Here is a 26,475-nt window from a genome sequence, read left to right on the forward strand (position 1 = left end):
AGGAGAGAGGGAGGAATAATAAAAAAGACAGCAGCTGATGAACTATTGCATACACACCTGCAACAGCTCATCTGTCTACACCCTGAGTTATTCTTACTAAGACAGGTCTGCACTGGTATTCTTCAGCAGGCTAACTTGGACACTTAAAATTACAACTATTACAGCTATCTTATTGCAGGTTATTTTGAAGCCAGCGGATTTTACCCTGCATTGCGCTGATTTCTGACAGCAACGCATTTGCACCTCACAGCAATATGTGCAGTGCATCTTTACCTTATGTATCTTCTCGTTACATTTCTGCAGTTTTGCTTCCTGCTTTACCATGCTTTCTCTGCATTGCTCCTGCACTGTTCCTAGCGTATAAACCCTCAGCCTTATACTCTAAATACTTCAGCCATAATTTCAACTACCATTTAAACAAACAATCGCCTGTTGAGGTCAGAATCCAACACTTCTCCAACTTATGTCTATTCTAGGTTTATGTTAAAGGCACTGGGGTAAAATACCATCCTTTCAATTACACCAAGAACCGCAGAGCACAAAACAAGCACGTTACTCCTACCAGCAGCAGGGGGGTTGTTTTTGCTTTTTTTTTGTGGTATGGGGGGGGGGTGTGTGTTCAGGCTTTAGGGGATTACAGTATAGTCTATATTCTAGTGAAACCTTTATACCTCGAGATCCTTTATTGATCATGGATTATTTCTCTCATTTCATTGCTCTTGTGCCAATTTGCTTCACGTATCTCACTAAAGAAGACAGTTCCCTTTGCTTCCCTAGTCTTAATGGATAAAAATTAAATGCGTTTTTTCATTTTTGTTGTTCTAACGCCTATAAACACAGCAAGAAATCTTCAGCTGCATTCCAGCTTTTACCATGTGTTAAGCGTTATTAAGGACTTGCAGTCTGGAGATTTCTTTTGAATCACTAGCCACACATCTGATGTACCTATTGAATCTGCTTCAGATTACGATGCTTTTAAGACTTTTTTGAACAATGAAGAATTTGAAGTAAAATTACTAGAGAACAACAAATGGAGGTTGCAGAAAAGAACACAATAAGAAGTTATTTAGACTGCCTCTGCCTGCGACTGCTTAAGCCATTAAATTCTTTTTGTTAATGCCATTTCTTTTTTACATCTAACAGTATGTCTGCACACATATACATTAACTTGTTGTCTTTTAATCATTTGCCAGGCTGCAGTTCCATCCCTCCACTGAAATCAAACCTCACTGTTGTGGTCTGCTTAAAACCAGACTTTTGTTTCAGAGTTAACATCTACGATCTTTGTATAAAGTAAACCATGCAAGTTGCAACTAGGTGTTTTTTATACAAACACGTAAAAATGTACTTATGCTTATTTTCAACCAAGACAGACAAAGATGCTGTATGCAACAATAGACAGGGAAAGAAAACGAACCTCTCTAAGCAATTCTACAGATCAATTTTTTCTGCACCTCTGAGAAGACTCAGCAATATGCTTGAAGTCACTAAAACTTTTTCAAGTAAAATTTGAGTAACTGACTGGAACCACGTTGTCAAATTCAAACTCCATTTAAACATAGCAAGAACTCTTCAGAAAAAAAAAAAAAAAAAGAACACTGATGTACAACTTCCTTTCCTTGATACATGTTTTTAAATTTAAGTACCTTGGCTTAACTCGTTTTCTATGAATACCCTCAAATAAAAGCCATTTAAAAATTTAGATTTCCATTTCAAGACTTTAGTGTGAACCTTGCTCCTCCATTCTGAAGCTATTACCGTATTTATCATCCTAAAATAAGGCTTTTAATTAACATCTGGACAGGGCAACTCACTTCAGTGCTTTCCACAACCTTCAGCTTTCACAAGTTCAAATTGTCTGTTTGTTCCTCTGTATATTTCACTAAAATCAAGACCTACTATGTACTTCCTAGGCTTTCAGTAGGTAGATTACTCATTGAGGTATTCACTAATTAACCTTTCTGTTTCGGTAGAAGCTCTTAACTTCTTTCATCTCCCCACAGGCCCACGCTAACCAGCTTCTCCCCACAAGCTCCCACCTCCTTCAAGAGTGAGGCCCAAACGCAACTTCCACAGCGAGCCTGCGTGCGACACTACCCAGGACCACTTCAAGGACAAAACACTTGCTATGTCACCTCACAAAAATACGATTTTAAGTCTCAGCATGACCTCCGGCACTCGGTTATAACATCTACAATTCACCCATCATTCTTTCATCAAAAACATGCTTTCCAGTTACAGAAAATTACCACAGAAGTATCATCACAGATATACAAGAGAAATATGCAGCGGTCCAAAGAACACTTCCATGTAATATTTTACTATCTTCTCCTTCTTTCACCCTCCCTCATCCACACCCCTTTGAGTTTTACAAAGTCCGGTGCCTTACATCTCACAGGACACCTTCCTATTTGACCACATAGGTGACTTCAGTGGCTATGGCTCCAAGACAAAACAATAAGCATGAGATTAACACAGTTCCCCAGAAGGTAAGAACAACAGGTTCATCAGCTTAAAAATACAAGCTTTTACCTCAGTAGCAATGCTATTGGCAGCTGTATTTCAAGTATAACCAATTCCAGCAAAACGGTGCAAGTAAAAACCTTTGGTTAGCAAGGCAGAAACACTGCACGAACTGCAGCTTCATCAACAAATCTACAACCACATCATTTCAGTGAGGCATGCACTGTTAAGGACGGCCCAAGTCTCTTAATTTCAAGCCAACTGGACTTCAAAAAGTTCGCTTTCATATTTTAAAACCAGAACAAACCATGTCCAAACTACATGTGCAAATTTTTATAAAAATTAAGGTTTAACATTTATTTTACATCTAGCTTTCCACATCCATGTGGGGACAAGGAATCAGAATGTACATAACTATAAGCAGTGCAAAAGTGGTGCCAGTGCGAAGTCACAGGTGCACAATAAACTGATAGTACAGGACTAGAGAAAATGAAGCTATGGATGTTAAGAATGGAGACCAAAAAAATTAAACAAGGAAAAATATGAAGAGGGCAGGAAAGAGGAGAGCCGGATGTTTAATAATGCCCTTGTTGCTGCAAAGATAAACTAATGGCACAAGACAGTGTTTCTTGTAGAACAAAAATCCAATAGCAATGAGTCTTTATTCACGTTTAGTCACCTGACATGAGGAAAGTGTCTGTTGCATTAAAATAGTCATTAATGTAAATGGCAGCATGGCTGAACAAGTCCTTTTCAACGGTAACGAACATCCCACATAGTAAAGTCACTTCAACACAGCCTCATGACAATTCCCACATCAAAACAGTACTTTATTTTATATTTTTTTTTGCCTCATCATTACTCCCACGTTAAGATCTTTCAGCTGTCAAGTGTACAAGGTGAAGAAAAAGGTTCTCAGTCATCAAACACAGGTGCATCAGGAAGTGTCTCCACAATACACCACTTCAGATCTGCTGGGTCCCCAGTCCATCCTTGAACGCTGGGCTCCCAGCACCATGTGTAGCACACTACTAAGGCTACACTACTAGGTTAGCTTATTAATTCTGCATACATCAGGCCGAACAATGTGTCAACCTGCAACAGACTGAGCATTATAACTGAAAATGGCAAAAGATACACTCTATTGAACTTCACATCATTATTTGATGTTAAACAATGAGGCAAATCCCAACAGTATATACAAAAACCAGCTTTGCTTTTACAAAAGATTTTGTTTCCCATATTGATTAATCCAGGCAGCTAACTCATTGGTTTATGCAACTTTATTGAAGAAAATAAATCAATTACTAGTAGAGCTATTAGTTGATCACTCATCCATTGACAACTTGCATCATTTATTCAGTGCTATATTAAACAGTGTTTTGGAAGACAGATTAACTAATAGCTCCAAGCCTCCTAATAAAATTTAAATGAATTACAAAAATGTTCTTAGACCCTACTTTGGAATACAAGAGATGTTTGACTTCCAATTTCCATTCTCTGTAAAACAAGAACTGGTCATTCCTTTATTGACATGCATAAGATACATCACATTTTCTGTTCTGCTGATGCTATAGATTCAGTACCAATTCTCCAGACACATCAGTTATGAGCAAAAATATATAATAAAACCTCAGTTCTCTAACACTGGAAGGTTTGGAACAAGATGGATGTTGCGACAGCAAAGTTGCTCCTTTGATAGGAGAAAACTGAACATCCATCTCCCCTCCACCCTTTCAGGTGGTATCTTCAGTATCTGTTAGAGCAGTGAGGAATGTTTGTTTTTTAATCTCATAACCAAGTTAGAATGAAGACATTGGCCACATAATACACATGCTCCATTAAGAAAAAATATTCAGAATCTTGGGCAATTGTTCTTGTGTAACTACTTTACAGATTCTAAAAGCAGTTATTGTCCAAAGCTGGAAGAACTAAAGTCTTCTCAGATGAGCATGTGCATGAATGGAAGGAGGTAAACAAAAAAACAAAAAAGATGAGGTCTGATAGGGGAGCAGCCGGATAAGAAAATCAAAAAAGGAACAGTAATTTAAAGTTTATTCCAGCTATAATGCAGGTTATTCTGACTTTAAGGTAGCATCACATGGCATACTTCTGAGTCCATTCCCGAGATATTCTGTTGTACCTGCAAAGAACAACAGGAATTGAGTTAGTGCCATCATGAAAATAACAATTTCCTAAAAGGTTAACAATCAGGTATTAAGTTATCCCCATCTCCCTAATCTCTTCACACTATTACAGAAGTCCTTCTGTAATAACATACAGTTAAATTTAAAAAAATAAAAATAAAAAAAAAATCCTTCCCTAGACTAACCAGGGTGTCCTTAAATTTATTTGAAACAGTTGAGCTTCAAGACAAGCAGATTTGCTAGAAATCTCCTGTGAAAAAGTACTCAAGGGGAAGAAACAGAGACCACTTGGAGTAGGAGGGGAAAGGGGAGTGTTTTGTTTAAATATTGTTCTTAGATAAAGATTACAGGGGATCACATGCCATAAGTAAAGATTACTTGGTTAATAATATCATTGGATACAGAATTTATGTCAAAATTCTCATTTTAGAGTAAAACAACAGTTAACTTTCTTCATACTTAATATTCTCTTTCCACATGAACACACCACTGAAACAATTTTTTTTTTTTAAAAAAAGATCATAATATCTTTATGTATACTACTTCCACAGGAATTGAGCTGAATTAGGTTATACTTAACTCCATGCTTGTCAGTAAGAAGTTAATTTTCAACTATACAAGCAAAACATAATCCCCATACATTTTCCTAGCTTAGAAAATGTAGAAGATGGACACCGGTGAATAATGAACAGTTGAAATTTGGATTGCCCAAATTCATGCATGTGGTCTGATCACAAAGTATTGCGGCCAGGGCATCACTTTTAATGAAATTCTGGCAAAATGTGTGTAAATACTTACCAGAACAGGGTAACAAACTGGCTCTAACTTGGTAATTATTTCATACTATCTTTTTTTTTTTCCCCCCACCATGCAAGAGCGGTATCTGTGAGAAAGTAACTAGCCAATACAATTCACACTAACCACAGATCAAGCTGTTAAATATTCAGGTTCAGTAACTGGTACATCCATTATCTGTTAGTTAATCCAGTGCCTTAAAGCATGCAGCACTCAAGTGCTGACAAGCCTCCATTTTGTTAAATGCACTATAATGTGCAGATATTCTTACCCTACAGCATAGCGTATTTCTCTGTCCACTCTCTTGCTAACCTATTGTACCTAATTGGACAAGTATATTTAGCATTAATATATATATAAAACAAACAAAGGCTACTTCATATAACTATCTGTGCAAAATGTTAAAAACACGTCAGGAACAAAAACAGTTGTTTCAACACAGATAGGAAAAAAAAAAAAAAAAGTTAAGCCTTTTTCAAGAGGAGCTCCAAAATTAAAGTCCAGGCTACTTCTAAAAAGAAAAAAGCACCGAAATAACAAAGCTGTCTTTTCCTCAATCTAAATATATCCTACTTATGCATAGTAAGCCAAGAAATGGGCAACACATACTTTCAAATACTGTCACACTTGTGGGAAAAAGATAAGTTTCCTTCCCCCTGAACTTCAAAGATTGTTGTTGTTTTTAAGTTATGCACTACCAAGAATAGGTACTTTGACACACAAGTTCTCTCCATCCCAGATTTTCACAAAAGGCTCACTCAATACAATTGCAGTCTGACAAAGCACTCTTCATGAAGTTTGTTAAAATATTGGTCTTACGCAACTCCGTACTTACTTGTCTCTGTCTGTTTTATAGATACGTGCAATCTCTGGCACTAGAGGGTCATCTGGATTTGGATCACATAACAGTGAACAAATGGATAAGAGAACTGTAAAAAAAAAATTCTCAATAGCAAAACAGGAGCAATGATCTTGGAAACAATGGAGCACAGTTCTCTGTGTTAGCACAATGTCAGCACGCTAGAGAGTCCAAATAACCTTTTCCTGACACATGGCCAAAATAATTTTGTAGACCGCTTGAAATTAAAAAACAACAACAACAACAAGAAAAACCCAACAGACTAAGGTAGAAGTTCCTAAGAACTATTTCCCAATACTCATAATGTTCAGTAAGCATACATGAGAACAGCACTGTTGTTTGTCCCCTGCACTATGATGCAAGGTAGCAGGCAACTAAAGCATATTATTATGCATTCTAATGACCAGCATATTCCATATTTTCAGTTATTAAACCCAGCGTTTATTTATTTATTTTTGGTCAGGCTGATTTTTTTCACTGTAGCATGTAAGATGGTATGCCCTGATCTGCATTGACTAAATTACATGTGTGTTGTAAGTAAAGCAGTAAGGCTCCTGCAGGCAGCTGCAAAGTCTGCATCCTCTACTCTCACAGCAGCTTTGAAAGAAAAACATAGTAACAACATTAAAATGTAGGGAATCCACATTCAGATCACAAACCTACTCCTCACACAGACAGGAATTACAAGTTCTATAGACAAAGCAGCACTTTGATGGATCATTTTGAAGCCACAGTGACCAGCAGCTTCGAGGAAAAAAAAAATTGATCATCATGAAAACATTTGAGAATTAAATGTTATTTACTGTACTAAAATGAAGAAAGCAACAAAGCTTGTATTGCAGGACAACATCAACTTATCTTGAAGTATATAATCAGTAAACCATGTTCAGGAAGTTAACGTAATACAGTGCCAAGGCAGGGCAGCAGAAAGCAACATGTATCAACAACCATTTTCTTTTGTTTACCACAGCCGTGTGCCAATATAATTTTGCATGGAATTCTGGACAGACTCAGACCAAAAAAAAAAAAAACAAAAAAACACAACATGAAGACTTCACTACTAAAAATGGAAGTAATCTTTAAATTGATATGCAAGAGTATTTTTACATGGAGAACAGCAAACATGTAACTCCTCAGCCTTATGTAGTTTCACAGGCCTGCTTCAGTCCAAATGCTGGCAGTTTGCTCTGGGACCAAGCTAGTAAGCTCTCCCATGAATATCAGAGCAAATAAGCAGCCAGATAAGGTTGGCTGCTACAGCCATGTAGCAGAAGGTATTTGAAAAAACAAACCCCCATTTAAAAATGCTGTAAGATATTATTATCAAATTGGCAAAAACACAGGCTAGATTAAGTAAGGGAAAATTCAAGAGATGGGCAGAAGCTCAAGACAATCGGAGCTAAAAGCACAGTATTCAACACCAGATGGAAACATTTCTCCTTCGCAAAAGTTACCTTTAGAAATAGTTAAAGCAGGAGACCACTGTGATCTTAGAATATCGAGACAAATGCTGCCATTACTGTTAATATTTGGATGATAGATTCTTGTTGTAAATGCAACCTGCAACAACAAAAAAAAGATACTAAGAACACGTTTCGGTTTATAGCCACAATGATGTCACCCTCTCTTTTCAGTCAAGCTATTAGCCAACGCCTTTTGCTCTAAAAGAAAAGAATTAAGTAGTTCTACTCCATCGCAGATTCATGGAACAGCATCCGAGCCACAACCTCTCCATTTCCAACTACCAGGCATTCGACTTCAAACAGAGAGAGGGCAAGTAGGAAGCTGCAATTTAATCACAGGTGTCTGCACCACGATGAAGACACTTAACACAAGTGTTTGAACCATGGCAACACAGCCATTGCAGGGCTAAAGAATCTCAAAGATGATAGTTACTGCCAGCGTGCACCTTAACATTGCCTGGAATTTGGAAGACAGGCTTTTGTTGTAGTTTTACTAGTTGCTTGTCTTATTCTGTAACTACTGCCAAATTCTAACAGGTACCATCACCTCTGATTTCAGGCACTCAGTAAATTGATCTCTGTCCATGGGGTCACGTTTTTACAGAACCCAAACAGCTGTACTGTGAGACCCGACAGCCCCCTCAGCAAGAATTCCGTTACAATAACACAAATCTATTGAGTTTCCCTAACAATCAAGAAAAACAGAAATAAAAACAAGCATAATTCCAAGACAATCAGAATTCACATATATGAATTTGCTCCTAAGAATATATGCCAACACATTCATTTTGGTGATAGGAAGGCATGTAAGATATTGTAGCACATGAAAGAAGCGAGACCTTGACAACATTTGAACATAGATGTTGGCATTTTCAATCCTGTCTTTGGTTCCTTAAAGAGTGCTAACATCACAAATGAGAAATCAACACTTACCTTAGGTGGTTTGAAAGGGTAGTCTGTAGGAAAGTGAATTGTCAAGAAGAATACACCACCCTGATATGGACTGTCATTCTGCCAAAGTAAACAAACAATTCTCCTATTACCATCTTTAGGACAAATTTCACTGAAAATGTTGCTTTTAAATAATGAAACTTATTTAAATGACCAAACTATTTATTCCACCAATGTAATGGACACAGTAAAAACTCAATTACTAGTGATTGAGTGATACTGAACAGATACTGAAGAGGTCTCTTTCTGGATTGACCTCTGAGTTGATGCTTCAGAGAAAACTTCTCTACCAATCCAAACAGGGCAATGTGACAAAAGCATCCATGCCTCTCTGAGGTGGCTCCAAGAAGTAAATGGTAACAGAGTGGAAGTCCTCTCTAACAAGTTAAAAAAGGTGAAGTTCTGCATTTGGAGCTTATTTGTTATAACCACCCAACTTGACAGTGGCCAAGGGCCTCCATCTAGGTTCTATCCTTTGCCTACGTTTTGCTTAGCCCTCCAAAAAAAAACTACCCATACACAGCTAGTTCCTTGTTCCTTGGGGTGGGAGGCACAGACAAAGAAAACCCATCAAGATTGAAGTGATCCCTCCTCCCTTTCTCTAATAAAAATTCACCATGATTGGGTATAGGGGGAACACATTCCCCCTGCTCCATAGAAACAGTTACAGGGATAATTCATTCAGGCTTTAACTATTAGCAGTAAAATAACATTTTTAAGCCAATAGGAAGTATGGGATAAACGTGGTGACTAAATATGGACTGCTTAAGTTACTAATTACAAGAAGAAAGATGTAAGAAGTTTTTACTTGAAACTACAACATTTCCAAAATGAAGCAAATATTTTGTTGTTTAACCTGAAGACCACAACACTCTTAATTCCAGGCTCACGCCTATGAAAAATGTATCTAAGAGTACAGTTCTGAATTATTTGTAAATTCAACCTTCATACTCCTTCTAAGAACATCTCACCAGTGTAAGCAGAAAATAAATCTTTCTTAGCTAAATAACAGCAAATTAAGTTCTGCAACACAAGACAAGGGATTGAAACCTGGAAACACGTAGGGCATACCCTATGCAATCTCTACCCGAAACCTAGCAAAAAAGATGTAACTGCTTGCAGTTGGTCGAGAAATACTCCGTGAGGATGCATTTTAGCAATTGCAGGAGCAAACTCCTCCCAGAATCTGTTAAAACTAAAAGATAATCTAATGCAAGCATCCTTACGAAGAAAATCACAGCCTGTATAATATTATATTGCAGAAGGGGAATGCTAAATGATTGGGTACTGCAACCCTTGTCTTTTATTAAAGGCACTAAGCAACACCACAGGAGCACTAGAGCTACCAACACCACACTGTCAGGATATTTCCAAGGCCCGGTTTTGAAACAGGAAAGCAGGCCTTTCTGACTGGCACCACAAAAACCACATGGGGAAAGAAAGGAGCTGTACATTGTTGAACCAGAAGGAGAAGCTAAAAATAATAATCCCGTTTTTTAAATTTGACTGATGTTTAATACCTTACAACCCCACAGATACATAAAATCAAACTGAGTACAGCACAGAAAATACCTTGCATTTCAGACATGAATACAGCTGTTAAACGATTTTATCTTTGAGGCACCTTGTTACAATCAATGAGGACCAGGGACTTGGGAACAGAAAGCCATTTTTTCCAATCAGGTGAACCTCTAATACACAAACTTGCAGTGATCTACTTAAACCACACTTGCAGATATATATAGAGAGAGTCTGGGCCATGCCGCATCACCGATATTTAATTCCTGCTCTGTAGCCTCACCAGAAGCATCACTTAAGGGCTCCAGACCTGCTGGCATCTTGTATTGGACTCCTCAAGTTACAAAACGTTTTGTTTCCTAAATATAAATAATCAGCCCTGAGAACTCCAGATGTCAAGTGTTTGTCTTCACTAAAAGCATAAATGGAAACATTTGCCTTCTTTAACAAGGAAATGGCCTTGTTCAGGTTTCAGATACGTACCATACATTTAACACACACTCTTCTCCTCAGTCATAACCAGAACCTCACAGTGCAGTGACTTTTACCCTCTACTCCCAAAAGCACTCAAGATCTCAGCACATGACACTAGATCAAATAGATTCCCTCATCTGCTGCAAAATCTGCACAAAAGCATCCCAAAGTAATTACTAAAACCAGGATGAGCTCTTACTACAAGCAAAACCCACGCTAGATTCAAACAGCAGAAACAATTAAAGGCAAAGTTTCTAAGTAAAGTGGTAACAGCTTACATTGTTCTAGAGATTATTTCAGCTCAAATACGTGTCCTGGTAAAACGTCACAGCAATGCAATAATCAGACTCATTTTTTTCCCCCCTCCTTCATTCTGTGTTTCTGTAAGGAGTATCTCTAGAGCTAAAGCCTGATAATGGGAGTTGAAAAAAAGCAAAGCAAAACAAAAAAAAACACACAAGTTGTTCCTGAATCAGAACTACTAGTTCAATATTACGTCACAAGAATTAGAATACTTACAGGTCCCATAATTGTGGCTTGCCAATGAAACACTACAAAAGAAAAACTCCGCATTATTATCTAGGCATGGTATGCTTTGAGTTAGTAGAGCAAAACATAAAACTTAAGATTACTTACTGTCATCTCCGACGGGACCTGCTGAACACTGTGCTGGAGGATCACGGGCTAAGTCACTAAGTTCCTTTAAAAAAAAAAAAAAAATCTGCTCAGAGAGGGAACACTAATGAATTCAACAGCCATTTTCACTCAACATCCAACAAAAAGCTTTAACACTTTTTCCATAAACAAACACAGAAGAACATACAGTAACAACTATTAGCGCCAACAGATCAGTATCAGAAACATCTCTGTAAAAGATGATGACTCCCAAAACTGGCTATGAAGCTGAACAGTTACAAGGACTGCTTTTCCAAACACATGTCATTACTTTTTGTTCCTGTCAAGACAACCCTGCTGGAGAAGGGACAGAGACAACAGGAGGACACAGCCTGAAGAGGGCTAAGTCTAACCAGTTTCTGATTGTGATTTTTACTGATCAAGTCTTAGCTAGAGGAGCCTTAAGCTGGAATTGACAACGCTACTGATTAGTCAGTCTTCAGGGTGTAAGAAGCACGAAGTGCATAATATCCAGTACTAAAATTCAAAACGATGACAACGAGAACAGAACAATGCCAGAAATTCTGTTTTTTTTTCTCCACTACCTCCAGCAGGGATAAATCTTGTGTATAAATCTTGTGTATATTAAAGAAGACAAGAAAGCTGGTAAGTATTGGAACCAGGCAAAATATCTACATTTTTTAATTTTAAGCTTCATATTTATAATAATTATACCTTTAAAATTCCTAATAGACCAAAATGCAGAAACCAGTCCCCTCCCTCCCTGTTACAGGGGGAATGAAAGCAGAAACTTAGAATGGAGGATTCCTTGTCTAGGATCAAGATTGTGGTGATGAATCACTCAAACACATCACTGATTTGTTTAAACACTCCGCAGTTTACTTGATTGGATGGTGTCTTTTAAAATGAAATGTATGCTTTCAGTTGAAGAATGTAAGAGATACCTTCCTTCTTCCCTGCTCAGTTTTGAATCTAAAAATGGCTTCAGGAACTTCTATAAATCTGCACTTGTCAAGGCATCTAGAAGTCACAAGAAAGGGGAAAATCTTCAGTTCCTCTCCCGTATATTAACAGTCGCACACAAGTTATTTTACTACAAGTCCACACAAGCCACTAAAACAAGAACTTTCCATTACATTCTCAGACATTTAAGAAACCCAGGCATCCCTGTTATGTTGGAAATATGCACACTTGGACCAGACAGCTAACAACTCAGCCTAGGAAGAGCCTGATGTATATCCTCTGCATTTGACAAATTCCACACTTGATAAAAATGTAGTACATGTAAGCCAACACAAAACGAGAAGAAAAATACATTACTTGGAGCTTGAACACCTTTGTTCTTGCAAACACAGACAGAGAAGAGAACACAATATTTCAATGTGTAGAAGTCCATAGGTTATATTAAAAACCCTTACTTTTTACAAGTCCCTAAGTCCATACGTTCTTAGACCCGCATTTTACCACCCTGCACAGGCCAATTTTCATCACCTTCCCAGTTAACCAGATCTGACTTTTGCACTGGAATGAGATTAGCCTGCAAATTTGAACTGTACCAGTTTTCAAAAGCAATAGCACAGTGAAATTACTATTACGGTCCATTTCACTGCTGCTGTTACTTCTGAGGGTGGACAACAGCTCCTTCCAGACCACAGTACATCCCTTTACAGGGCATTCCTCTACCATATAGCACTCCCCACCTATTGCTGGTGTTCCCTGTAAAATCTTTATTTCTGCAAGGAAATACCACTTATTAGGTCCGTATGCTGTTCAGTATATTTGCTAAGTTAGATTGGTATCATTCATGTAAAGGCGAAGAAGAAATGTGAAAGAACTTTCAGCTTGCAAGTGTTTTTTTTTTTCTTCTTAGTTTTCAGGGTCCCCATCTCCTGCACTTGGCAAATCAAGAAGTCCTGTTAACCAGGCTTACATCTCATCCAGAAGCCTTTCCATTACAAGAATGATCAGTCACTTATTTCCGATACCTGGAAGCAAAAAGTTCCACTGGATTTTTTGTCCCTTTAAAGCGAACTGTAGCAACAGAATGAGCAGAAAGACAAGTGTTTGTATTTTAATGTAGCTGTGTAGTTATTACTGGATTATTTTATTTAATCAGGTAAGAATATTGGATCCTATTTTTGGAAAACTGCCATGGGGACTAAGAAGTATGAAAAGGCTCTTCATGCAGTTTATCAAGATTATTAAAACGAGTAGTATGAAGAAGGGCAAGAGAAGACCAGCATAAAAGCGTACTGCTGAAGATATGTACAACAGCCTTGAGAGCTCCTCTAAAGATACTACAATCTTCAGAGAAACAAGAAGTCAGTACTCAAGATAAAAAACAGTTGACAAATAAGGTATTCTAACACGTCAGGGGAAAAGAAATGCTACGAGTATGTCAATAATCCAAGAAGGAAAGTCAAGTAAGTAGAATTCCAAGTGTAAGAAAAATATTTAGGAAGTCCCAGTGAAAAAAATCAAAAAGGTGTCAGTACCATTAAGAATAGTGTACAATTAATATTCTGGTCATCCAGACTCAAAATACATGTCCATGGAGAGTTACCTCTCTGAAACATTTGAACTAGCCTGGAGAAGAAGCAAGCAGTGACCCCAATGGGCTACATAAAGGGCGGTCAGCGGAGTAAAATTTGTAGCAAAGCTCTTCATTTCAGCAGAGTTTAAAATGTGGGGAAGAAGGGAGGCAGCGGCCAAACAACTGCAGGCAGGTTCTTCCTGCTTACAGCAGCACCGGCTCTATTTTTACCTCGCCGTTTAAGCGTGTGACACTCGGCATCCACACAAAAGGAGGGAGGCTTTTCTCTCGCAGACGGGGAGCAGAAAGTTCTCCCCGTGTGACTTGAAGAAGCGCCTGCTGCCGGATCCAAGGGGCAAACTGGAATAACTGGAAGCTCGGCAAGCAGAGACATATGGGCTGCGACATTCGGAGCGCAGCTGAAGGGCTTCATGCGAGGAAAGGGAGGAGCTTCCCCCCCCCAAGACAGCATGGAAAAACAGACTTGCCTTCTTAGCTTATAGAATAGCCCATCTTGACTGCTACCAGGCAAATGCTGCATCTGGAAGTATTTCTAGAAGCAGAACTAAGCTTGGTAATTGCCATGGGCTGATAGAAGGCAGCTTAGAATTGTTCTCCTGCTTTCACCATTTATTACCAAGACCATGGGAAGTTTGTTAGACTTTAAGTAAAACGGTAAAAAGACAAAGTCCCCAGCACTGTTCTGTAAAATATCTAAGCATAAGGGCTTCATGCTGCTCATGCTGCAGTCCCTCCAGCTTTGCTCCTCCTTGTTCCCAGTCAGTCTCCGCAGTGCTTTCCTCTGTCAAAGGATCCCGAGCTACATCCCAACCTTTCTTAGAAATGCCCGAAGTAGAGCCCATGCTTTCCTGGGGTCAGCTGCTGTCATTTTTCATTTTACAGGTGGCTTAGGAAAAAGAAAAAGCGACGTTTCCAAGACGCCAACTCCCAGGGCTTCGCACAGAAGAGGCTGCAGCAGGCTGGGCTCAGGGCGATGCGCTGGGACGGATTAGTCTTGGATTACAACCGTGACTCCCAGGCTCTGGCTCTGCCGCAGGTTTCCGGTCCAGCTCCGGCGTATCACCATTCCTGTGCCCCAGTTTCCAAATATAAAGTCGTGATAGTGCCTACCTCGCCACTGGGTGGATTAGTCACCCGGCATTTTACAGATTTAAGCACTATTTAAGGCCCGAGGACCAGCGTTGCTGCTGTCAGAGACAACGGCAATGAAGCACACAGGTCCATCTTTGCACCAGTTTTGGAAAACCGGTGGATAACTGGAAGTGCAGCCACCATACGTGCTCCTGCCACACACCAACCTGCTTCAACACAAATCCAGCACCACGGTGTGCCACCAGGTTCACCTTAAGTATGCAGTAAATGTAGTTTTTTGTGGAAAAACAGATGTATTCTGGGCTCATCTGCCCCCTCTCTGTGAATTCAGCAAAACACTAGCCCAAAAATAAACCAGTAACTTCAAGACAGATATAGTTTAAAAAGCTAAGCGCTTGCTCGTTTTGCACATACGTCATGTAACTAACAGAATATGTAGTACATGCTTCGGCTGATGACGTGAAAGCTTGGCACGTGACTGTGAACGCAGGATCCTGGGCAATACCATAAACCACCAATGCCTTTTGTTTTTTTTCCTGACAGAAGAGCTGCTAAAGAACCCTCAAACAATTCCTCTTCGCCAGCTGTTTAGAAAGATTACAGCAGTCATCCGAAGGGTGAAGAACATTTAAAGAATGACGAAGGACGCCTCATCCAAACAGACACGAGCAGGACCACGAAGGGAAGTACTGAGGGCAACTAGTTGCTCTCCTCACGGTTCTTCACTGCACTTCTTCACGTTTCCAGGCCTTTCAGGTTTCCAAACCCAGTAGCAAACGGCAGCCTGCTGCCCAGGCAAGCTCCCTCCTTGCAAGGCACCAAGCAGAGCCGTCGGTGGCAGCAGCTCCTTCGCTTCCCATTGCTCAGAATTCACATTCCCTGCAGCTCCGCTGCTACATTTTTCTAGTTTAAGCTGGAAATAGCCAGGGCTTATTTTTAATGATAGTAGCAGCTGACTTAAATACAGAGTGGCAGAACATCACTCATCTTCACAGGCATAAATGCATAGTTAGACTTAATATCGGTTCGTAACACGATTACTTGTTAAAATCATAAATTGCGACTTGCTGGTTTCTAGTCAAGAGAGCACAATGAAAAGAATGAAGTTTATTTGCTTTAAGTTTCCAGACACTGACTTGTTCTACACTGGAGGGACTGAAAGGTGATATGCAGTTAGATCAGAAGCCTAAAAGAAAAGAAACACCACACATAAAAAAAAAAAATAAAAAAAATCACTAAACCACACAAAAACCAGCATTTGAGTGCTCGTCTAATATAGTCTGTCATAAACAGGACAGCTCGAATAACTAAGCATCCAAAAATTCACTCCATTAGTCTTTACTCATTAGCTCACAGCTGAAAACAGCTTTAAAAAAGAAAGGATTGGAAGCAGCTATAAAGGGAGGGGAAGAACATTTAAGCCTGTTTGAAGATTAAGAAGTGTCAGCCAGCAAAGAACTACTGCTTTATCCCACACACCTGCATTTGCAACATTCGTTTCAGCATGAAAATTAATTATCCCTGGAAGCAGAAAATAACCGTTTGAAAAAAAGAGTCTGAATGTGGATTTTTAAGCTGAATACGACGACATTGGCACAACACACGAGTGTAGCCACCAGCAAACTATCCATTTCAAACAGACTGACCTGATGGCTAAGGCTTAAAAATACGGATACAAACTACGCATAATGACAGTGCATAATACAGAAGGATGTAGGCTGTTGTTTACGGAAAACCGAGGGCCGGAGAGCAGAGTGCTTCTTCACAAACCCAAGCCACTATGGCCAGGAACGTAAGGCTTGGGATCATCTCAATCTTGATTATTTCACTTGTTCTAATTTTCAGGATGTCATCTCCATAGCGTAAAACCTTTCAGGCGACCCACTGCATCTTGGTTGTACAACGTCTAGCAACAATACGATGATGATGTCTTAAAAAACAGACATTGAAATATCCAGGTTTTAAACCGAGCAGTGGAAGGAAATGCCAAACTGCTGTGCAGCTGTAATTAAGTCACTTTGTGTGCCTGGACTGATGCAAACTACTCGGATGACTACCTGCTATCTCGCCAGAGAACCTGCCTTTCAGCACCCAGACCTTTGTGAAAGGGGCTATTGTCTACAGCTCTTCTCACCTGTTCTGAAATTTGGAAGGTGTACAATGTAGGCAATGGTCTCCAGCAAATTTCACTGTTACAACAGCTAAAATATCACTCTATTCTACTCCAGCCTTTCCCAGAGCTCACCTCTGTAGCTGGACAGATCTGACAGGAAAAGGAGGTCACTCACCGAAAAGGCATTCAGCACAAACTCAAAAAAGGTGGCAGCAAATCCTACAGTTGTGCTTTGGACTCAGAAATATGGCTTGTTTCCCCACAAGTAACCAAAACCCACAGCAGCTGTCTTAGTCAAGACGAAGAAAATCTGACTGCTTGACACACACCATTTCTGGGCTATTACAACAACGACCATTCTCTGAAAATCACAGGGTTACAAAAACACAAATGCACATCAGCACAGGATGAAGACTGAACACTGCCTAAAATATTCTGAAGGGAAAAATGTGGTGTGCAGTTCGGGTTCACTTCCTGCTCGTTCAGTGATAACTGGGGGGTTTTAATTCTGCCATTCCCGAGCTTCTGAGGGCTGGATCCTGACACTTGACATACTTTCACTTACAAGCTTCCCCTGTGAGAACCACAGATCGTCGGTTCTGCAACCAGAGCAGCACCCAGACACGAAGGCACGCGGTGGAAACCGGCCACAAGAGAAGTGAGAGGCACACAGCTAACTGAAGCAGAACGGCTGGGGAACGAAGGGGCAGCTTACATTCAACATAAACTCAGAATGATACACTTGGAAAAAAACAAAAAAATTTAAAAAAACTACATTCAAAGCGAGGCATAGTTAGGCACAGAATCAGCTCACGCTGAGCCAACGATGTAAAAAAATTCCCAAGCTGTTCCCGAGGTGAACTGCAGATGCTCTCACAGTTCAGCTCCAGCTCAGCTACCCAGAGAATATTGGTGTCCAGAAGGGTCTTCAAGAGCAGAAGAGGGGAAAAAAACAAACAAGCGGTGTTTAAAAGAGTATTTATAAACAGACTTCGACCACCACACTGAACTGGGGGAACAGATGGGGGGCGTTGCTTATCTGGCACATCATCGTTCAGGGGATTCTCCTCTGCTACACAAGGAAAGGACAAATGAAAACCGAGTCCAAAAGGAAAAACAAAGTTTGCAGTCATTTACAGTACTGCCTGGCGTAATTACTCAGATAGGCGAGCAAAGGTTGGGAAATACAGCCTGAGAGCGGGGCACTCGTGTTTGCCAGGAACACGAAGACGATGGAAGCGACAAGCACCGGGCCAACCTCAGCCCAGGTTGGAGAGGAAACTCCCCATAAAACCAGCTGAGAGCTTAGCACAGTCCTCGTGCCCCCCTCCACCACCACAACCTACACCACTCGAGCATCCGCCCTCAGTTCAGCCTCAAACTCTGGTGGCCAGATGCTCGGGGAAAGGATTAAACTTTCGTCTCCTTCCTTTTTTTTTTTTTTCTCTAGGCCCTAACATTTGCAAAGCAGCCTGACATCCTCCCTTCTCTCTTCCTTAACACCAGAATAAAAATCATCACAATTACAGTGAGACCTTGAAGATGCCTAACCTATCACACATCTTATAGGAGCAATGTTCAGAACAAAGGCTTCCTATCATCAAAATTTTAATATTGAAGCTAAGTATTGTGCATCAATATGCACTGAACAATGTTTTAAAGAAATCCTTTCCGTTTCTCTTTCAGTCCTGAATCCTGCAATGCCCATTTTTCAGTAAACCCTGTCTACACCAAAGTGTTTGATGAATAGTTGCCGAAGGCATAAAGGCTAATTTAAACTTGTAAATGTAATTTTAACTAATTTTTTGCATGGCTTCCCTTGCACAACCTACCACATTTAACGTAACGGATCAGCGCCCCATAAAAAGTCCACCGATGAGAAAGTTTAGTTTTAAAACATTTTTTTTTAAAAAAAAAAGCAAAAAGAGCCTTCAGTGGTTCCTGTTTAGAGTTTGAAGGATTAAACGTAGGTTCAAGAAGTTCCCAAAACTATCCAGCTTGTGCAACTCAACATTGTTTAAGGCTCTCTACCGTTAAAGCCAACTTGACAGACACAATTATGTTTAGGAACGCGCTGCTGACTGTGCTCCTATATACATTATTCCAGCTGCTCTCGTTTCGTACCCTGGCTAGTTTATTTTTTCCTGCACGTCGTTACCGGCCGATTCCTACAGCACGTCAGTCACAGGAGAAAACACACGCCTGTACCTCAGCCATTTCGATGCGGAGTGAGTTAGTGTGAACTACCAACCGAGGTCAGCTTATATCGGGGTGCCAGCCCTGACACTGGAGTGCAAGGCACGCGTTCCCACCTGTCAGCTCTGATGCACAGGGAGGGACCCGTAGGAGAACAGAGGGCGGGCAGTTAAAGCAGCAAAACCATCCTATCCACAGCAGAAAGGCTTATTTGACGTTGTGTATCGATGCCCTGATCCGAATTAGAGAGGCGCTACCCCTGCCACCGCTCCTTACCAGCTGCCAGACGAGGCCAAGGAGCTCCATCCTCTCTCCCTCCTTACTCAGCTCGCCCCAGGTCTGCCAGGAAAACACCCACTGGCAGGGGAGCATGGCAGGCTGGAGAGGTGGCCTCTGCAAGGCACAGAGATGCCTTGGGCAGGAGGCAGATCGCTGCTGCGCATTCAGCAGCTGCTGCTACAGCTGTTTGTATCCCACCCGGCCATGCAGCAGCGCGAAGGAAGGCATTAGCACTTCGGAGCCGCTCACGGAGCAGGGAGGCAGCTGAAGGGAGCTCGTTTTGCAGAGCTGTGCCTCGGCTCTCCTGCAGAAGAAGAAACTCGTGTAGGTAGTAATACCCAAAGCGTTGGCTTCCTTTCAAAAAACAGATCTTTAAAAGATGGAATGATCATAAAGAAAACGCTGGCTAGACAACCTTTTACCCGGCGCATTATCCCACCCAAATCCTTCAACAGACCAGAAGTCTGTTTTTAAGGTATGCAAGAAGTACTCATCTAATGGACTATTGATCCCCGAAGTCCTGTAAATTACCTAAGCGAGATTACAACCCCGATTCCAGCGCGCACGCTTCAAGACCTATGCTGACCGGCAACTTGTCTCACAAGCGCAGAGCCCAATTAATGGGAGAAACCTTCAAGTTCCTGCAGCTCAAACTTCCTAGGTATGGAAGCATTCATTTTCCACTCCAGGAAAAAAAAAAAAAAAAAAAAAAAAAAAAAAGATCAGTTCTTAGAGCACACTCAGGGCCTTATAGGAAGAGCTGTACTTGAATATGGGTGTCAAACCTACCCAATTAAGAAGCATTATTTCCATTTTAATAACAGTCAGTTTGCAGGATAAATGTCACTTCTGACTACCCAAGCAAGCCAAATCCTAAACAGAATTTACACGATGACAGCTTCCAGGTGATGCTGAGTAATTTTGCTCTGTTTCTCAAACAAAACACTGAAGGTGTTCAACACTCGCTCCTCCCAAACACTCCATCCTGAAATGTCAGGACTCAAAATCCCTCGCTGCCCTCTGGCTACCCATGACCCTTCCAACCACCAAGCGCCAAGGCCCCACGGCGTTACCTACCTGACACACGACTCATCTATTTTGAGTACCCCTGGACAGGCTGAGGTGAATTAACACAAGTATTAAAAAGGGAACGCAAGACACAGAGTGCATTCACAAACATTTAAAGCATTTAAACTAATCTCACATCAACTGCATTTCATCAGCTAATTGACCTCAACTTCCTGAGCCCCTAAACAAATTCAGACTTATTTCTAGACATTCACGCAAAGCGCAAGATCAATCCCCTAACTTCAAGGTATTTAATGATTTTGAATGAGTCCAGCAAATCAAGACAGCCTGCAAAAATAAAGTCATGCAGGTTTCACCCAGCAAAGTCTAATTCCAAACAGTCAGCTTTTCTAGATAGGCCCACTTTTATTTTTTTTATCCTGAGTTGAAAACAAACAAGTGGTAATTTCAAACGAATGTAACAAGCAGGTTTTATAACATTTCAACTGAATTGCCTCGACGCAAGTTACACCTTCGGTTCAAGTGATGCAGATTTTCGTGCTGCCTTCATCCCTGCACATTGCATCCAATCTCCTAAAAATATGATGAATGCCTCCAGGGTTCGTAGCATTTCTTATTCTGAGCATTTATAGGAGGGCAGCGGGGGGGAGTGCAGCTGCAATTAAATATACATCTAGGAATAGTGCTGGAGGCTGTAACCTTGAGGAAAACTGTTATTTAGTCTCCACTCTACCCCTGCCAACAGAGCCTCCCATCTGTACTTACGTAGCAGTAAAAGGTTTTGCCACCTCCAGCTTCCAGGATGCCTGCTCCACTTAATTTTTCCCTAATAACATCCCCTGACATCACGATGCTGGCTTGCACTGCCTTTCACCAAACGGACATGAAAAGCGGCAGGCACAAGTTTTCCGAAGGATTTCGCCGACGAGATGCTCGGTGCACACATCCCCACCTCCTGCATTTATTCTATTTTTAGGCCTTCCACACCGCTTCGCCCTAACGGATGTACACAGCAGTGATAAAACGGATGCCTGCCGATGACGTCACCTCCCCGAGTTTTTCCCCGTTTCATGCGCTCCCGGCCCCGCACTCCAATGTGAAAGTTTCCCCTCGACGGAGACGTGATGCTGCTCGAACCCAGGCGCCAGCGCTGCAGCGACCACGGGATGCTAATTTAGCAGCTACCGCTCAACAAGCACGCAGCGAGCATTTACGTACAAGCTCATAAACAGATGCTCATTCGTTCCACTGCCCTTGTGCTTATTTGGGGGAAAAAAAAATAATCATCCTCCTCAGGAAAGGAACCCACGTCTTAATTTTAGCTGTTTCCCATTATTCCGTGGCAAAAGCCGTTTATTGGCACAATAAAACAACTGCCACTCTTTCGCAAAGCGAGCCGTGTCAATAAAGCCGAGTTTTGCCGATCGAATGCAGGCCACCCTCAGGGCAGACAGCACAGATGCGAGGATGAGATCCAGCATAACGTCATCTTCCTGGGACTGGCTGTGTACCTGACGGCTCCTGCAGCTGGAAGAGCTCAGTACAGCACGTTCCAGAAGCAGGTAACCCAACGCACAACACACGAGCACTCATGTGCTTTCGTTTCCAAGTCAAAAAGCCGACTTTGCTAGCTCGGCAGCACTCTGAAGGTGCTACATACTTCAGGTTACATCTACACGCATTGCTTTTATTTAGCCATGGATAATGAAGGATTTTATTTTACCCAGAACACAAGGCCATAAAGAAGAAGTGGGTCAGAGACCCTGAAAACACCTTCCCGGTATGTTTGGGATGTCATCGGCTGCAGGAGACAATGAGTTCCAGCCCTGACAGGTAATGCCAGGAGTCAGACTAAACCAGCTACGTGTGATTACAATGTTGTGAGGTCCTGGTCTCTCTTTAGCCTGCTCTGATCTAGTGCCAACTACGTACTGCAAGGAAGCAGAGTTTCAAGGTCTGATCTGTGACCTTACTATAGGAAGACAGGGAAACCCGTATCACTGGTGTCACAGGGCCATTCCCTGGCTTTACAGGTCGGTAAGATTAAAATCCAAATTCAAAACAGCCTTGTCATGAAATCGGTCCTCCTATTTTTGGATTTCAGCCTCAATCCGAGTAAACACTTTTATCAGAAACCACGCTGAAGGAGAAAGCGCCTCGCAAGCACTGGTTTCAGCCTGGCTGCTCATCACCATTTTGACTTTCCAGGCCGGCGAAAACAAAATCGAAACCGTAAACCCCCATGTGAATTTGGAAGCGTATCTTGTAGCAGGGTGATGAAATAGATTAAAAATAGCACCTTTAAAAAAAAAAAAAAAAAGGACAACAACAAAACAACAAACAAACAAGCACGAATCCTAAACTCCGGCACAGGGTGAGCGAAGCAGCTCGCTGCTACTGTAGAGCGTGAGGATTAATGCAGGCCTGGAAACCGCACACAAGAGGCCCAAACCGTGAAGCCAGGCGGGTGGGTTATCGATTCCCAAGTTCAGATGAATCGTTTCAAGGCTTTTCAAGGCTTCGACCACCAGCCCGGTGTCTGGAGGGAGGGTTCGCCTCCCTCCACAGCACAACCCCCCCCCCTGCTTTTCACCCTGAATTCTCACCTGCGGCGCCCGGCTGCAGTTTCATAAGCAGGAGCTGATGACAAAGCAGAGCAGGGAGTATCCCAACCGAGCCCCAAGCCCGGCGATAGCCCTGGGAGGAGGGCACGGAGGCGGCGGGGCTGTGGCAGCAGCAGCCCCCGGGCGCCCTGAGGTGCCGGGACACGGCGCCTTTCTGCCATCTTGCTGAGGGGGGGGGGGGGGGGGGAGGTTAAAAGGGGCCTTTCCCGTCAGCGGGCAGCGCTTTAAACTTCCCTCACCTCCACTTTATTTTTTATTTTTTTTCCCTTTTTTTGTTTTGTTCTGTTTCTGTGGTGTTTTTTGTTTTTTTTTTTCCCTTTTCCCTTCCCGCTCGCGCTTCGAAAGCCGCGATTGTGCAACGCAGCTTCCGTGAGGCAGAGGGTATGGGGTGAGGGGGGGGGGGGGCTGTGGGGTGTGTGTGTGTGTGAGGAAGGGGGGGGGGAGAGAAAAGGGAAAAGGGCTCGGGGGGAGCCGCGGAGGAGCCTCCCCGGGGCTGCGGGAGCCCGGTGAGGGCCCGGCCCGGCCCCGCCGCCATCTTACGATGCGGGGAACAAGTTCCGCGCCGCGGGGGGGAGGAGAAGGAAAAGAGAAGGGGGGGGGGGGGGGGGAGGGAAGGGAGCCGCTCCCCGGCCCCACGGAGCCCCCGGTAGGGCTGACACCGGGGCTGGCCCCGCTGCTGCTCGGCCTCGGAGCCGGGCTGGGATCCTCAGAGGGCTGCGGGGCCGAGCCGGGCTGGGCTCACCCCTAAACACCACACACACACACACACAGCAACACCACGGTCCCAGCCGTGCTGGGTGCCCTCCCCAAACCCTGATCACCGAGGGTTGTGGTGCAGCCGGCTAAATAAAAAAATATATAATAATAATAATAATGATAATTAATAATTAATTAAAAAAGGGGGGGGGGGGGGCACGGGCTCCTCACCTTGTTGATGCGTTTCAGCGCCATTGTGTGCGAGTGCCGCCGCCGCCGCCGGGCCCGTCCGTGCGCCGCGGTGATTCCGGAGCGAGGAGGAGGAGGAGGAGGAGGAGGAGGAGGAGGAGGAGGAGGAGGAGGAGGAAGGCGGGCAGGGGGAGGGGGCAGCCGCGCCGCGCCGCTCCTTCCTCCGGAAGCTGGCCGAGGGGGGCGCCCGAGATGGAGCACCCGGAGCCGGGGCTGCCTGCTGGGCGGCGGGGCCGGGAGCCGGGAGGAGACCGGGGCTGGGGCTGAGGATGAGGAAGATGAAGAAGAGGAGGAGGAGGAGGAAGGAGCCGCGAGGCGCCGGCCGCGCACCGCCGCCGCTCAGCCTGGCCCGGCCGCCGGGAGGGGAGGGAGGGGGCGGGGCCTCCCACTGGCTCCGCCCACTGGGCGGGGCCTCCCGGTGAGGGGCGGGGCCGCCGAGGCGCTCGCTCCCCGCCCCCGCCCCTGCCCCTGTCCGTGCCTGCGCCCGCGGGGGCGGTCTCGCGAGAGTTCGCCCCGCAGCCCGGCGCGGCTGATGACGGCGGGGCCCCGCCCGGCCGCCGCCCTGCCCCGGCGTGGCTGCGCGCACACAAAATGGCGGCCGCCGGGTCTACGCGGCTGCGCTGAGGCGGGCGGGAGGTATCCCTCCGCCGGCGCTCTCTCCGCGCTGTTGTCTCCTTCCGCGGAGCGCCTCAGAGCGCTGCTCCTGCTGAGGGGGCGGCCGGGGGCAGCGGGGCCCCGAGATACGGAGGGGTATAGGGGGGACGGCACTCTCAGCCCGTCTATGTTCTTCCTACATCAGGAAATTTTTTGTATTTTTTTTGTCGTAATCTACGTTTTCTGCTTATCGCTTCAGTTGTATTAAATACCACAGTCAGGAAATGGAGCCCCCGCTACTGCGTTAATATTCCTGCTGTCCTAATCACGAATATTGCTGAAAAACACCTTGCTGGTCCTTGCCGCAGTCTGGATTAAGGATATTTTTACTGCTCCAAATCTTCAGTACATCTTCCTTTCTGTCACAGACATTTCCTCTCTCTTAAATTGCTTATAAACTTCCTGAACTTCTTTATTGTCATCTCAGGAAACCGGGGTACCTAGCAACATTTCAGTTCCACATCTTTTAATTACTATTTGAGACTAATGCCCTCTCTATTAAGACTCTAGATCTACCTTAACATTATCGTTTTGCAGTACAATTTAAGGAATAAAGAACTGCACAAACATGCTGCTGAGAGTGTGTAGTTTTCCCTGCTAATAGGTAATAATTAACAAATTGACGATGGGTATTGTTAATTTGGTATATTGGGTTTTGTTTACCTGCATTTCAGCAGTTACATGTTGAAATCGGTAAATTAGTATTGAGTATACCTCTTGGTTACAGCCGTTCCTCAGAAATAGGTTTGCATACATCACTTCAGTATTCCTTTTTAGAGAAACGCTTTGTGGTGCTTAATGGTCATTTTTTCAAACAAACATATGAGTTTAAATGCCATTAAATACAATTGGGACAATAGATTAAAAATAACGATTTGTTTAGGTATGAAAACCAAGTGTAGTTACAGTGCTGGGACAACTTCTGCAAGTCACAGCACACAGCCCTGCCTGGACAATGTCACGCTCTTCACCCTCATCTCCTTTTCCTCAAACCGCAGGGTGAAAACTGTGTGTTTTCCCCTCAGTTTTGGGATATTAATAACCTCAAATAAATATTTTACTTCCATAGGAATACCCACGATGTGGCACGCACCCAGGTTTCTCACCTTTACCGTACGCAGTAGGTGTACTGCATGCTACTTGCACAAATCCCTCATATTAATAATGCAAAATGCAAGAGGCTTAGATGAGGGTAGCTGAAGATGGGCGTTGCAACTTACTGTGCAACTGCCCGGTCTATTTGGGTTTGTTTAATTTTAATTTGATTTTTGAAGCTAATCCTCAGAAGTGGCTGAATGGAGGTATTACCATGCCCAATCTTTGTGTGCCAGTGGAGCTGGGTTAGGTTTTCTGACGTTTTTTATGCACAATAGCTCAGTAGATGTGGCATGGTAATGAATGGTTTGCAAAAATACCGGGAATAGCCTACTTGACTCAAATTCTCTCCCTAAATTGTATTTGTTTGTTTTTTAAGTACAGCGTTACAGGGCCCAGTGCAGCCAAATGGTCAGTACCCTCTGAGGGCTGATTGTGCCAGCCCCTCTCAGCCGTTTCATGATGTTCCAGCAGTGCAAGCACGAATGGAGACCGCCTTGATATATTGTTATAGCACTTTTCTCAGAATGGAGAGGACTCGAGGGAAAAGCAGCCCAGCCTTAGTTAAGTGTAGCTGGCTTGCACATC

General features: G+C 43.0%; 1 protein-coding gene across 2 annotated transcripts; it reads right to left on the minus strand.

Annotated features, from left to right (window-relative positions):
- Positions 1-3,088: 3,088 nt before the first annotated feature.
- On the minus strand, positions 3,089-24,511 carry UBE2D3 (ubiquitin conjugating enzyme E2 D3). 2 transcript variants are annotated; one of them, XM_068681854.1, is made up of 8 exons: positions 24,121-24,511; positions 11,307-11,370; positions 11,190-11,221; positions 8,661-8,738; positions 7,719-7,824; positions 6,241-6,334; positions 5,677-5,726; positions 3,089-4,606 (listed from the first exon to the last, which is right to left on the minus strand). In XM_068681854.1, exons 1-7 carry the CDS (start codon positions 24,142-24,144, stop codon positions 5,678-5,680), a joined length of 447 nt encoding a protein of 148 aa, XP_068537955.1. In that variant the 5' UTR covers positions 24,145-24,511; the 3' UTR covers positions 3,089-4,606; position 5,677. The 2 variants fall into 2 exon arrangements, with proteins under 2 accessions (XP_068537955.1, XP_068537956.1); XM_068681855.1 differs by lacking the exon at positions 5,677-5,726 and having other exon boundaries at positions 24,121-24,509.
- Positions 24,512-26,475: the final 1,964 nt, after the last annotated feature.

This window comes from Anas acuta, chromosome 4 (assembly GCF_963932015.1).
Source record: "Anas acuta chromosome 4, bAnaAcu1.1, whole genome shotgun sequence".
Lineage (NCBI taxonomy): Eukaryota > Metazoa > Chordata > Aves > Anseriformes > Anatidae > Anas > Anas acuta.